This window comes from Megascapheus bottae, chromosome 21 (assembly GCF_031878675.1).
Source record: "Megascapheus bottae isolate mThoBot1 chromosome 21, mThoBot2.hap1, whole genome shotgun sequence".
Lineage (NCBI taxonomy): Eukaryota > Metazoa > Chordata > Mammalia > Rodentia > Geomyidae > Megascapheus > Megascapheus bottae.
Window position 1 is genome coordinate 36,273,640 of NC_143529.1, and position 14,490 is coordinate 36,288,129.

The 14,490-nt window shown below is 55.0% G+C and overlaps 1 protein-coding gene across 2 annotated transcripts in view; it reads left to right on the plus strand.

Moving 5' to 3' along the window:
* Sh3bp4 (SH3 domain binding protein 4) overlaps positions 1 to 14,159 on the plus strand; it is a 55,131-nt gene extending 40,972 nt beyond the window's left edge. For both annotated transcript variants that reach the window (XM_090355092.1, XM_090355093.1), the window contains exons 2-5: positions 3,018 to 3,261; positions 6,925 to 9,278; positions 12,199 to 12,387; positions 13,009 to 14,159. In XM_090355092.1, the coding sequence (XP_090211218.1) occupies positions 3,144 to 3,261; positions 6,925 to 9,278; positions 12,199 to 12,387; positions 13,009 to 13,233 (2,886 nt within the window). In that variant the 5' untranslated portion in view covers positions 3,018 to 3,143 and the 3' untranslated portion in view covers positions 13,234 to 14,159. The remainder of the gene's footprint in view (positions 1 to 3,017; positions 3,262 to 6,924; positions 9,279 to 12,198; positions 12,388 to 13,008) is intronic.
* The last annotated feature ends 331 nt before the right edge of the window (positions 14,160 to 14,490 follow it).

Sequence of the window (14,490 nt, forward strand, 5' to 3'; positions counted from 1 at the left end):
AACGCATGAAGCTCATAGGAGCATCAAGGACCTGGTCCGGGCCATGGCCCAGAGAATGGGGCGGGAGTCCCCTAGAACCTGTGGAGACTGGAAGGGCCAGCACTAGAAGCTAGGAGAAGGGAGAGGCCCGGGGTTCCTGGCAGCCAGCCGAGGCTGTTCCCAGAGCCCTGAGTGACAGTCCCAACAATGCAGGGGCCAGGCCCTGTTCCAGACTCTGAGGATGGATGTGTGGCAGAGAAAATCAGGCAACAGACCTGGAGGTGCAGGTGAAACAGTGTCCACTGGGGCTGAGAGGGGTACAGGGGGGGAGAGGGGTGCAGGTCCCGGGGCTGGAACTCAGATTCTGGCCTTGGTCCTGAGCAAAAAGACTTAGGCTAACATTCTACCACCACATTCTACCACCTGAGCCACAGTTCTGCTTCTGGCTGTTTTGGTGTTTAATTGGAGGTAAGAATCTCACGGAGGGCCGGGAGTTTGGCCTAGTGGTAGAGTGCTTGCCTAGCATGCACAGAGACCCAAGTTCGATTCCTCGGTACTACATACATAGAAAAAAGCCGGAAGTGGTGTTGAGGCTCAAGTGGTAGAGCTCTAGCCCTGAGAAAGTCCAAGGACAGTGCTCAGGCCCTGAGCTCAAGCCCAGGACTGGGGTAGGGGGGAGGAACCTCATGGAATTCTCTACCAGGTCTGGCTTCAAAGCGAAATTCTCAGACCTCAGCCTCTGAATAGCTAGGATTACAGGTGCGGTACCGGCGCCCAGCCTGACTTGGCAGAGCAGCTTGGGAAGGATTTTGAGCACTGGAGTGGCAGGATCTGGCAGGAGTTGAGAACAAGGTGGGGCGGGGGGCCGCTGTACCTGATGGGAAGAATTGGGAGAGCACAGTGTTGGGATCTCTGAGTTGGGGGAAGAAGGGATCAGGGCAGGTCTCCCCTAGCCTGCGTGCAGGGCTCTCATCCAGCTGCTGTGATGAGCCATTCCTTCAAGGTGAGGGGCCCTGAGAGCCAGCATCCATTTGTGGTGAGTGGGAGGGAGGCAGGAGGAGGGCGCGGCCAGGGTAATAGGCATCCAGGTGGCCAACGGGGGTTGAGCCAGGGCTGGTGAGCAGCAGGCAGCGCCCGAGGGGAGGATTCCACTGTTGTGTGGACAGACGCAGGGAGAATTCTGGGCTGCCCCGCAGGGCATTCACTGCCTGTGCCTCAGTCTCCAGGATGCATGGACATCCAAGGCCTCACTTCTGCTCTCAGCCTGACTCCATCCGGTCTGGGAGGGTCTCAACAGGAGGGAGACATCCAGCCAGGTCCAGAGAGGGGCTGCCTGGGACCAAGTCCAGGGTGGGCGGTGGTGTCCCTGTGAACACTCGCCGTGAAGGCAGTGTGCCGGGAGATAAGGCTCTGGGGACTTCCCGGACACTGACCTGGGACAAAGGTCCCCATCCCCCTGTGTGAGCCCAGTGATCCCTGGACATGGACCCTGGGCACAGGCGGGCTGGCATAGCGCTTGGCCTCTCTGTACTCACTGGAGAAACCACCGTTGGTGACTGTTCTGTCCCTCGGCTATGGAAGTTGCTTTGACCTGCAGGTCACTGAAATGGCTCACACCTCACTTTACTCACCACTGGCATGGGCTGGGATGGGCCAAGTCCCATCTCCTCTCCTGAAAACGCTGCTGGGAAGATCGTGTTGCTCCAGCCCATCTGCCTACCTGAAGGCCTGTCATGGTCATGAGAGAGAATCTACTTACACTGCCATGTTGACCTTCATGCTGACCTCCAGTGCTTTCTGCTGACCTTCACATCCTTCTCAGTGATACTAGGAAAACAGTGGCGTCTTGGCCTAGCTGGCTGCTACCACTGTCTACCTAGGGAATAAAGTCACCCAGTGTCTCGAGGCCACCAGCCTTCCGTAAAGACTCCAAGGGAGAGGTGGCCATGAAGCTGGCCCTGGCCAGACCATCAAGGCCTTCTCAGGCCTTCCTGACAGCCTTTTCTCTCCTGCCACCAGTAGCCACTGAGAGTCTGCAGGAAAAGCACTGCCCCACCCACCCCCCATCCCTCCGTCTTTCTCAGCTGGCCAGCCTCCCCAGGATCTGTCCCTGGGTAGTGTGAGCCATGACACCCCCCAAGCTCCGGTCCTCTGTGGTCCAGCACCCATGCCCTGTGCGTGAGAATGAGGAGGGTAGGGTGCTGCAGGTGGCTTTCCAGGGCCTCAGAGGGCCTTGAAGCTTGGCACTAGCACCTCTTCAGTGCTTTCATTTGGACTTTTTGAACCTTCCATAAAATCATTTCTCTTGGCTGGGCATTCATGCAACGCATTCCCCTGGGGAGTTAGGATGCAGATATGGCCAGCCCTATTGTCTGCTGACAGTGTACTGAATTCACATATTTAAATTAGTTCTTGGCTGTTCCTGTGTTCTGATTGTGTGGCCCCAGAGTCTGCTCCAACCAGTGATTTCATTTGTATCCAGAACTTCTGACCCCCAAATACTTAAGTCCTGAGTGCCTAGTACCAACCACCGGCTTCATATGTTCTGTCAGAAGCCTTGTGGCCCTTGTGGTTCATGGTTTGCTGGTTGGCCAGTTGGAGTTTAGGAAGAGAGTGCAGGGAGCCCCTCCCTGCAAGCCTTGGCAGCCAGGCCTCCAGAGCGAGTTGCCTTGTAGGGTGTTGACCTATGTTGTGGGGTGCCAAGTCACCCACAACCGCTCCACACACGAGACTAGCCACTTCCAACCAGACCAGACTATTTCTCCCTCCCAAGCCAATAGCCAGAATGGGCTGCACAGTCTTTGCTGTCCTCTTGATGGTGTGGGCTGACCTGGTTCTGGGACACCTTCCACAGGCCCCATTGTGCTCCCCAGAAAAGCAGCTGTGAACCTGATGAGCCACGCAGACATCACAAAGTGGGGCGTTTCCCTCTCCCCTCAGGTCGGGAGAAATGAAATAGCTCTTCATTGCCATGGCTCAGAAGAAAGAATTCCCAACTCCTCCTAAAACGCCCTTTCATTTTTCTCCTCTCCTCTCAGATGTAAGCACACTGCCAAGGGGACACCGCTGTGCTACGCGGTTGCTTGAGCCTGGAGCCTCAGCCGCTGCTAGAATTGGGAGGAAGAGACATGCAGCACTAGCGCCTCCTTGCCTGGAGCTTCAGGATGGCAGCCCAGCGGATCCGAGCAGCCAACTCCAACATCCTCCCTCGGTGCAGGTCTGAGGGGACGCTGATTGACCTGAGCGAGGGCTTTTCAGAAACGAGCTTTAATGATGTCAAAGGTGAGCTCCTGGCCGGCGCCGGCTGAGGGGATGGGACAGCACGGGCTCCCCGCCCCACGGGCTTCTCTGCGTCACCGGCTGACGTATCAAGTTGATTCCTTGAATTTCAGCCTTCTAAACCTTGTCCTTCCTGGAACAAGAGCCACATGGCTTGATTTGGGGGATGTGGAGAGGATGAGCCGAGTGGCCCCTTGGTAATGAGCCCCTTTATCCTGTAAGTTAGGTAAGGTAGAGACATTTGGAGGCAGGGGAGAAGATGTAGGAGAGGGAGGAAAGGCTGGGAACCACCAGGGAAGCCTTTTCCTGGTTTCAGGTCTGTCACTGCTGGTCAACATTGTCCATATAGCTTGAAAGCAGCCACACACGTGGGTGTGTGAATAGATGTGGCTGTATTCCAGAGCTGTCTCATCAAAACATCCAGCCACATGTGGCTCGCACTGCCAGCCATGGCTCTCTCCAGTACCCTCATTAAACTGGGTTGGTGAGAAATGGATCTTTCAGGCGCTTGGGTGGCCCCTGTTCTCACGAGGCCATGTCATCTCCTGTGCTGACCTGGTGACATGGGCAGCCACAACAGCAGTGATCACAGTACCAGCACGTGAACTTCCTATCACCCAGGATGCCCATGGCTCATACCAGCCTAACTACTTAGGAGACTGAGATCTGAGGATTGTGGTTCAAAGCCAGCCCAGGCAGGCCAGGCTGTGAGACTTCTCACCTCCAATAAACTACTCAGAAAAAGCCTGAAGTGGCAGAGTGCTAGCCTTGAGTAAAAAGAAGCTCAGGGGCAGTGCCTGAGCCTTGAATTCAAGCCCAGACTCCATTGTGTTATAGCAGCTGGTGATGAGCTTAGTAGACCCAGACACAACCTGCATCTCCAACCTCCTCCTGCGGGACCTGAGCGGGGGACCGGGAGATGGGGAGATGGGCTGGGGGCCTGAGGGGGGGGACCGGGAGATGGGGAGACGGGCGCAAGATGAGGAAGGGAGAGCCATTTCCTCGCTGATGAACCCAATCCTGTGTGAGATGTGTCACCACTTCCATTTAGAGACAAGTGCATGGAATTTTATGTAAAACCTCCTTATTCTTCTGTCGTATAAAACTAAATTATAATTGGCATTGATACATTTTAGACGATACACAAAGCATGCTTAATTGCTCTGGTGTTTTTTTTTTTTAATTTTAAAATGTTCCAGAAAGGAAATTAATTATTCTGGGGAACAAAACAAGATGTAACCGTGGAGGAATTCTAATGGGTCCTTACAGACTTAAATCTCAGTTTCTTGGATTTTGCTAGTTCTAACTTTGTCTATCTGGATAACAGTTGGATAAAGAAATCAAGGCCCTTCTTCCAGTGCAGCCGTGCCTCACACCTGGCTTTTGTGCCAGGAAGAGGCTGAGCCGAGTACCCCAGTTTCCCCTAGCTCCAACCCTTACTTTCCAAGTACGTTTCCTTCCACGCTCACTGAACCTCGGCTGACAGAGGCACAGCCCTCCTCCCCCCGCTGCCTTCAGCTGAAGATCCCTGGGTCACATCTTGTCTGTGCTTTTTTACTCTTAATCTCCCCATTTTCCATTCCTTTCAGTGGCCTGAAAGAGAAAGCATCAGAGAGAAAGCTGGAACCTTCCCATGCCACCACTGTGTTTAGTTGCGCTCCAATCCCTTCAATAACCCAAACTTGTCTCTTGAGATTTTATAACGGAAAGGCCCAGCCTTGAGCTTCCCCCTCCTGCACACTAAGAGAGCAGCATGGTTCCGTGTGGAATTCCAGTGGCAGAGGGGATGGTCCCCTTTGCTCCTGCAGTAGGTTTTGAGCAGCAAATGCAATTAGCAGGGACAGACCTGTTTGTCTTCTGGTGACATTTGTGTGTCCTCATCATTGTACCTTACCCCCACCTCAGTCTGCTGGGGAAAGATGCTTTCCTCCCTCAGGAAGAAAACTGGACTGACATTTTTATGTGGCTCGAAGGGCCTGGATTCAAGCTCAGGTCTAGTGATCGCAGATGTAGGAGCCAAGGACGCAGACAGGGCTCTGCCTGGTTCTTTAGAGGGGCATCAAGACCCAGGATCCCCCCCCCCCCCCCCCCCAGCCACGGCGTTCCCTTCATAGCCTGATGAGTGGCAGTGAATAGAAACACTTCCTAAGACACTGCCAAAGAAGTCGATTGTATGATTTTCCCCCAGTTCTGGGGTTTGAGCTGCACCACCAGCCTGACTTTTTGCTGTTTGAATTTGGAAATGTAGTCTTATGGACTTTTCAGCTCAGTCTCCTAACTTCAGTCCTCCAGGGCTCTGCCTCCAGAGTAATTAGAATTATGGGAATCACCCGTGCCACTTTGATTCTAACATTCCATAATCCAATAAAAGGTAAACTGGGGCCAAGAGTTTGGCCTAGTGGTAGAGTGCTTGCCTCAGGATGCATGAACACCTGGGTTCGATTCCTCAGTACCACATACATAGAAAAAGCCAGACATGGTGCTGTGGCTCAAGTGGCAGAGTGCTAGCCTTGAGAAAGCCCAAGGACATCGCTCAGGCCCTGAGTTCAAGCCCCAGGACTGGCAAAAAAAGGGGGAGGAACTGGTTAGTCAGGTTTTGGGATGGTCAGCTGGATAGAATTGCCTGATTGGGAACTGTATCACGTAGTGGACTGGATGTAGATGTAGTTCAGCCAGCAAGTCCATCCACTGGCTTGCAAAATCCATTTGAACAATGAAGTTAGCTTGCTTTCCTGCAGATGTGAGCAAGGCTGAAGTGGCAGCAGAGGGCTTTCCACAGGATGGAGGCAGAGGCTGTTTCCACAGGAGCTCTCACTCCATCCACAGAACGGGCCTCACCTGGGCCAGAGCTAGAATATTTAACACATCTATTCTTTCTCAAAACACTTTCCTTGCTCAGATGACTTCTTCTTGGGTTATATTGGTAACATGCGTGATATAATAGCAAGAAGTGTAAATGAGCCTGACCTATTTTTAAAGTGTTGGAATTTTCAGACTGCTTCAATAGTTGTTCCGGGGTGACCCATGAGCGGACACAAACCTCTGGCTATGGAGATGTGCGGATGGTTTCACCATCACTGTGAGTGACCATGTCAAAGAGGTTAAGAGACGACCCTCACAAATCACTGCTCACCTAAAGAGAATGGTTTGGACAGAGAAACTTAACAACTGAGTGTGAGCATCAGGGACCTGCCCTGTGTGCGTTCCTCTGTTCCATGCTGAAAGAGAGCCCAGAATTGGCCAGGAGGCTCAGGACTCTGCCAGCCCCAGCAGGGTGAGCATGCTGTAACCTAAGAATCCGGCTTCCAGCCTCTCTCCACACACTAGCAATTCTGAACTTGATACCACGAATACTAGCAATACTAGAATTTGATCATGAAAAATTTGGTTGAAACAAGATGTTCAGAACTAAAGGACGTGGGACTCTTCCTGTTGTGCCGATACGCCTTTCTTCCGTGGTCTGGGGACTCTAGTCTTTCTGCCCTGTGACAAGGGGACCACAGAAGCCAGGTCAAGTTCATAAAGCAGTTAGTTCATCGTGGTTTCCACAGCTCAGTGCTCTGCTGCTTTTTTCCCCCCACTTCTTCTTCATCTTCCCCTCTTCCTCCTTCGAAGTCCCCGTGGCACTTGTGAGCCGCACTCACTGTCTCTTTCTGTTTTACACAGTGCCTTCTCCCAGTGCCTTGCTGGTCGACAACCCCACGCCTTTTGGGAATGCAAAGGAAGTGGTTGCGATCAAGGACTACTGCCCAACCAACTTCACCACCCTCAAGTTCTCCAAGGGCGACCATCTCTACGTCTTGGATACGTCCGGGGGGGAGTGGTGGTACGCGCACAACACCACGGAAATGGGCTACATCCCTTCCTCCTACGTGCAGCCCTTAAACTACCGGAACTCAACGCTGAGTGACAGTGGAATGATAGACAACCTGCCAGACAGCCCAGACGAAGTTGCCAAGGAGCTGGATCTTCTTGGGTCATGGACAGATGACCAGAAAGGACTGGGTAAGGCCGGTAGTAATAACCCTTTCTGGAACGGGGTCCAAACGAACCCATTTCTCAATGGGAACATGCCGCCCAGCTCAGATGACTCCAACCCTAAACATACTGTGGATTTGCTCCTGTTCGATCCCAGCACGTCGTCATTCACAGAGTCCAGCTCAGCCACCACCAACAGTACTGGCAATATCTTCGATGAGCTCCCAGCCACCAATGGATTCCAGGTGGAGCGGCCAGTGAGTCGGGACAACCCGTTCTTCAGAAGCAAGCGTTCCTACAGCCTGTCCGAGCTCTCTGTTCTGCAAGCCAAGTCGGATGCTCCCACAGCATCGGGTTTCTTTACGGGCTTGAAGTCACCCGCTCCTGAGCAGTTCCAGAGCCGGGAGGACTTTCGAACTGCCTGGTTGAACCACCGGAAGCTCGCCCGGTCATGCCATGACTTGGACCTGCTCGGCCAAAGCCCCGGATGGGGCCAGACCCAAGCAGTGGAGACAAACATCGTGTGCAAGCTGGACAGCTCAGGGGGCACCGTACAGCTTCCTGACACCAACATCAGCATCCAGGTGCCCCAGGGCCACGTGGCCCCCGGGGAAACGCAGCAGATCTCCTTGAGGGCCCTGCTGGACCCCCCGCTCGAGCTCAACAGCGACCGCTCGAGCAGCGTCAGCCCGGTGGTGGAGGTGAAGCTGAGCACCCTGGAAGTGCACACCGCGGTCGTCCTGGAGATGAAGGTCTCGGCCGAGGTCAGGAGCGACGTTCTCAGCAAGAGCACGGTGGGGCTACAGTGCCTGAGGAGCAACACCAAGGATGGGCCGTACGTGTCCATCCCCCTGGCCTACAGCTACGGGGACGCCATCCAGGTGCACCTGGACAACCTAGAGCCCTGCATGTACCTGGCTGTGGTCGCCCACGGCCCCAGCATCCTCTACCCGGCCTCCGTGTGGGACTTCATCCACAAGAGGGTCACCGTGGGGCTCTATGGGCCCAAGCACATCCACCCGTCCTTCAAGACAGTGGTGACCATCTTCGGGCACGACTGTGCCCCCAAGACCCTCTTGGTCAGCGAGGTCACCCGGCAGGTCCCTGGGCCCGCCCCGGTGGCCCTGCAGCTGTGGGGCAAGCACCAGTTCATCTTGTCCAGGCCCCAGGACCTCAGGGTCTGCATGTTCTCCAACATGACCAACTACGAGGTCGGGGCCAGCGAGCAGGCCAAGGTGGTGAGGGGCTTCCAGATGAAGCTGGGCAAGGTGAGCCGCCTGACCTTCCCCATCACGTCCCAGAACCCCGGCGAGCTCTCCGACTTCACCCTGAGGGTGCAGGTGAAGGACGACCGGGAGGCCATCCTCACACAGTTCTGCGTCCAGACGCCGCAGCCCCCGCCCAAAAGCGCCATCAAGCCGTCTGGGCAGAGGAGGTTTCTCAAGAAGAATGAGGTCGGGAAGATCATCCTGTCCCCGTTTGCCGCCACCACCAAGTACCCGACCTTCCAGGACCGGCCCGTGTCCGGCCTCAAGCTGGGCAAGCTGCTCAAGACGGTGGTGCGGCAGAACAAGAACCACTACCTGCTGGAGTACAAGAAGGGCGACGTGGTGGCGCTGCTCAGCGAGGAGCGCATCCGGCTGAAGGGGCAGCTGTGGACCAAGGAGTGGTACATCGGCTACTACCAGGGCAAGGTGGGCCTGGTGCATGCCAAGAATGTGCTGGTGGTGGGCAGGGCCAGGCCCAGCCTGCCGTCGGGGCCCGAGCTGAGCACGTCCACGCTGCTCGAGCAGATCCTGCGGCCCTGCAAGTTCCTCACCTACATCTACGCCTCGGTGCGCACCCTGCTCATGGAGAACATCAGTAGCTGGCGCGCCTTTGCCGACGCCCTGGGCTACGGCAGCCTGCCGCTCACCTTCTTCTGCCGGGCAGATCTGGACAGCGAGCCCGAGCGGGTGGCATCTGTCCTGGAAAAGCTGAAGGAGGATTGTAACAACCCTGACAACAGAGACCGGAAGTCCTTCCAGAAAGAGCTCGTGATGGTGAGTGCCACGCAGGCCTGGGCACCAGGCCTGGGATCCTCGAAGCCTCCTGGCACACGGGATCAGGGCCAGGCAGCTCCTGGGGCCCGGACCTTCGTGGAGGTCCTGAGGCTCGAGCTGACCTCTTCCCTCTGGGTCTCTGGGCTCCCCCATGGCCTCAGGGTAGGCCCCAGGGCGTGGGCACAGCTCTGTGTCTGTGGGTGCAAGTCTGGTGAAGAAGTGGTGAGAACCTCTTGCCCAACTCCTGGTCTTCTGAGCGAGTTCTCCTCTGGTCTTACCCGGTGCTTCCCACAGAGGCGGGGCATCTGCTGGGTGAGGACGCCATGGCTCGGGTGGTCCAGCTTAGCCACTAGAGCCTGCTCCTGCAAACCTCACCTGCTGAGAAGCTGTGCTAGGTACTTGGGAGAGGACAGGAGTAGATGCAGCCCTGGTGGGGACCCGTCTGGGTCTTGTGGACACCTTAGTGACCTTGTTGTACTCCTCCTGGCTCATCCTGTTCCTCTGTGGCAGAATGCAGCTCACAGACCTCAGCCACCTGCCCCTCTCCTCCTCCTCACCTCCCCACCTTCCCATCTGGATGAGTGAAGGTAACTGGAGTGAAAGAGCCAGGGTGTTGGGGTATCTGTGAGACCATGCAGGTGATCCCTGAAATTTGCCTCTGCACATGTGCGTGTGTATGTGTACACACACACACACACACACACACACAGCTATTCCTGCGCACCTGTGTGTGTGCACAAAAAACCACCTTATAGCCAGCTCCCTGGAGCAGGGTGTGAACATATGCCAGAACATGGGGTAGACAGACCTGAAATTTCCCAGTGGGGAGGAGACTGCGCTAGAAAGGACCCTTGGAAGTGTGATCTGGCAGCCTGAGGCCCTGGGGGTCTTCGTGGGGGGCCGTGGTTTTAGTGGGGTGAGGCAGGCTGTGAAAAGAGCAGCAGGGGCCTTCCACAGGCACCACAGGGTGGCCTTTCCTTTACCCATCGGGCTTACTTCCTGGCCCGCCTGTAAAGGAAGTTCCAGAACACAGGCAGGCGTAGTGTTTCATGGGAGACCCTTGGTCTGGCTTTCCCCACTGATTGTGAATTAGGTGCTTTCACAGACCACAAACGAGATCGATCGTATTGACTGTTTCCTCCGAAGCTGGAAAAGAGCGCTCACCTCGAGTGCAAGAGCTGAGCATGCAGCAGCTTCTCCTTTGTTCGTCTCCTGGTACTTGAAAGTCTTGAAAGGAGACGGGGCAGAGGTGGAAGCTGGGTGGGAGCTCCTGAGATCTGTTTAGACAGGGCAGTGTTGAGCCTGAGTACCTTCTTAAATGGCATCTTTAAGGGACCCAGTTCTGTCCTTTTGTCTACATGTCTCATCTGTGGCTGCTTTGAGGCTATGTTTACACAATTGAGAGTGGGCCACAGACCACAGCATTTACACACTGTCCTTTGGATGAAAGGGACAGTTTCATAGCTCATAGCTCAGTAACAAAATCCCCACTGAAATCAGCCTGAGGTATTTGCTAATACCCCTGTGTGCATAAAAACTAAAGGAACCATGGGGCAGTGCCCAGAGCTGAAGTCTCCTGCTGTATAGTTTTCTCTTGTTCAGACTTGGCACACACTCAACATTTGCCCTTTAAAAACCACATAAATTACCCCTTGGTGGTGGTGGTGGTGTGGGCAGCTTTTAAAAAACGAGGCTTGCGTTGTTGAGTCCTCTCGAGTTGCGTAAATGGAGCTGCGGGGAGTGAATGAAAGATACCTTCCTTCCCTCTTCATTCATGGGTAGTCTGTGGAAATGGAACCCTCTGCTTCCTTCCAGCTGTAGCCAGTCAGGAGCCAGAAAGCAGCCTGCTGGATCTTTGTCCTGTGCACAAAGGCCCTGGGCGAGTGCCTTTAATCACGCCTGCCAGGATCACCTCAGTCACAAGCAGGTGACAGTGACATGTTTTGTTGCCTAGGGAATGAAGCGGGCTCCAGAGGCTCAGGGCCAGGCAGTTGAGTGTGCACACAGCTAACTGTGTTGGTGTGGTGTGGTGGTTGGTACTGAGCTCTGTGGCCATCCTCGTGGCTGGATAAACCGATGTTCTGGACAGCAGACCTCGTAGAGAGAGGAGAATCCTTCCAGCGTCTCCCTGTGCTCATAAACACAGAGAAGGCCCCTTTTACCTCTGAAACTCAAATCTAGTAAACACTGCATTTTTTTGCATATTTTTATTGTAATTAATAGAAGGGTTACATTATATTCAGCAGATAGAAGGTGCATTACTTCACAAACATTGAGACCCTTTCTCATGTCTCGGTCCCCATTTCCCTCCCCCACCTAAACATTGCATTTTTAAAAGCCATTTCTTTTGAATATACTGAAACTCAAATTTCCATCAACCACTTCTGAAACACGTAAGTAGCTGAAACTAAGTGTCAGCCGTCCGGACCAGGATTGACTGGCTCAAGTCCTGATGTTGAGTGGTGTGGTAGCACAGAATGGGAAGGCCTGTGGCCTGCACACGAAGGAGCTTCGCCTTCCATCTCTGTCACCTCCGGCTCAAGCCTAGCACATGAGGGGAGGCTGGGGCCAGCAGCCCGGAAAGCCAGTCTCCCTTTCCCTCCACCTGGCCTGCAGAAACGTGCTCAGCACAGCTTCATAGAGTGGATCTCCTCTCCAGGCGCAGCAGTCACGGGTGATCCCCAAACTTGGGGCGGCCTCACCCAACCTCCTGTGTCTACACAGGGCCTGTTTCCAAGTAAGGTCACCCGCTGGAACGCAAAGCGGGGAATGTCCAGCCCATGCACGTGGCAGTGCGTGTCATCGCTCTGTGGGCAGTCCACTCACCGGCCCCGGAACTCCTGCAAGGCAACGGCGTCCATCGCCCTTGAAGCCAGAGCCGGGCCCATCCCTGACTCAGCGTGTGCTCTTTCCTCCCTAGGCTTTACTGAAAATGGACTGTCAAGGCCTAGTGGTCAGACTCATCCAGGACTTTGTGCTCCTGACCACAGCCGTTGAGGTGGCCCAGCGCTGGAGGGAGCTGGCCGAGAAGCTGGCGAAGGTCTCCAAGCAACAGATGGATGCGTACGAGTCTCCCCACCGGGACAGGAACGGGGTGGTGGACAGCGAGGTGAGCGGGACCAGCCAGGTCTCCAGAGCCCAGCTACTCGGTTGCTTTGTTTCTCTGCTGTTGTAGACCTTGTGCTTCACAGCCCTCTGGCAGGCCTGGGTGAGGAAATGGACATGTTCTGGCCACGGGCATGTGGCTGGGTGGGAGCCACCCCTGGTGGGGAGAGGGCAAGGCCCCCCCTGCAAGCTAGGCATGTAGACCTGCTGCTGTCTCTTGCCTGTTCTGCTCTTAAATGCCCGGCAGTGGGACTGAGCCTCGGCAGAGCCCTGGGTTCGCTCAGGGCTGTCCTCGGGCACTGGTGTACCCCAGCATGGTGGGTACCACGCTCTGGCCAGAAGTGGCTGTAGTAGAATCTTAGTGACTCCGCTTTTGTGGTGGTAATCACTGTCCAGTCCCTGGAGATGGGCCCGGGTGGATCACGGATGGGTGGCCCAGAGGCAGGTGAAGGAAGAGAAAGCCTGTGTGCTCCCCCAAACATCCTTGCAGCACCTCTGTTCTCCAGGTGCCGCCCAGCCCGCTGTTCCCCGGGCACCGCTCCCCTAAAGAATGGGGTGACAGCGAGTGGAGAGCGAGAGCCAAGCCCCCAACCTCTACGCTTCCCCCTCTGTTTTTGTTTGCCAGGCCATGTGGAAGCCTGCCTATGATTTCTTGCTCACCTGGAGCCATCAGATTGGGGACAGCTACCGGGACGTCATCCAGGAGCTGCACGTGGGCCTGGACAAGATGAAGAACCCCATCACCAAGCGCTGGAAGCACCTCACGGGGACCCTCATTCTGGTGAACTCTCTGGATATCCTGCGCGCGGCCGCCTTCAGCCGCACGGACCACGATGACTTCGTGATCTGAACGGCCTCAGGAGCTTCCACCCGTCCATCCCCGCCGCCCCGTCCATCCCCGCTCCACCCCTTCCCCCGGGCAGGGGCGAGGCTGGCAGCTCGAGCCTCGGGAAGCCAAAGGCCAGAGCACAGGTGCCGCTCCGCCATCCAGGGGCTCGTTGCCAATCAAATCGTTTTCTATTTGTTGACATGTAAATTTCAATTTCAATTCTTTTTTTTTTTTTTAAGAAAAAAGACTGAGAAGGGGACTATGAGAAAAAATGGTATCTAATTTTGTATTGGATTATAAACTTCATGGGAGCAGATACTTTTTGAGGTTTTTCTGTTGCTCAGAGATGTTTTTAAATTATGTTACAGATGTATATAGGTATTTAAAGGCCACGGGGCATTTCTCATTCCCAGCCATACTTCACATTTCAACACTCCACACAGAAAGCGCGGTTCTGTCTGCCCGTTCGTGCTGTCTGTCTTCAGGAAGGGGGAGCCAGCGGGCAGCGCTGGTGCAGTCACGGGTCCTGAGACCCTCGTAGGCCCCTCCTCTGCTCACGTTTCCTCCCTCCCTCCCTCTGTTTGGTTCATGTTGTGACCATCCACAGAACACATGAGCCCTTGAATGTACAGTTAGGTCCCACGTAGCAGGTTGGCACCGGGTGTTTCTGCCCATAGGTTAGAAAGCAGCTGAACTGGATATTCTTTCTGGCCTGGCCACCTCTTGTGTACAATTTGTCATTCAGAAGAGTGGTGTGACTACATGAGGCCATCGTCCCTGCAGCTCCAGGCCATTCTGCGGGTGCTTCCCTTGGGATGGGATACCCCCTGCCCTCGCTTCTCATGCCTGCCTGCCCCAGAGGGCCCTCAGCCACACCCCTGCTGGCATGCAGAAGTGCCAGCTGCTATTCACCAAACTCCACGTTCCATTTCATCTCAGATTTCACCCTCCCTCCCTCCCTCCCGGTGCTCCCAGGTCACCTTGGGAACACACGGCAGAGGGGAAGCTAGTTTATGGTATGATCAAAAGATCAAGTTGGACATTTTCTGCAAATGAAATCATTGTCGGTGTGAAGTCAGGGCAGAGGGTCGTGTTGGCAGCCATTAAGGCTGCAGCTCAGAGCAGGCTGCATTGTTGTCCATGATTGCTGGTGGCTGCGGCAGCTCAGAAGGGGACAGCTGGCTGGTGTGCAGCAAGGCCAGTGCAGTAAAGCCCAGGACACAGGCTGTTTCTCTGACAAGTGCTAGGCCGTGTGAGACCCTGCATCTCATGCTCCTA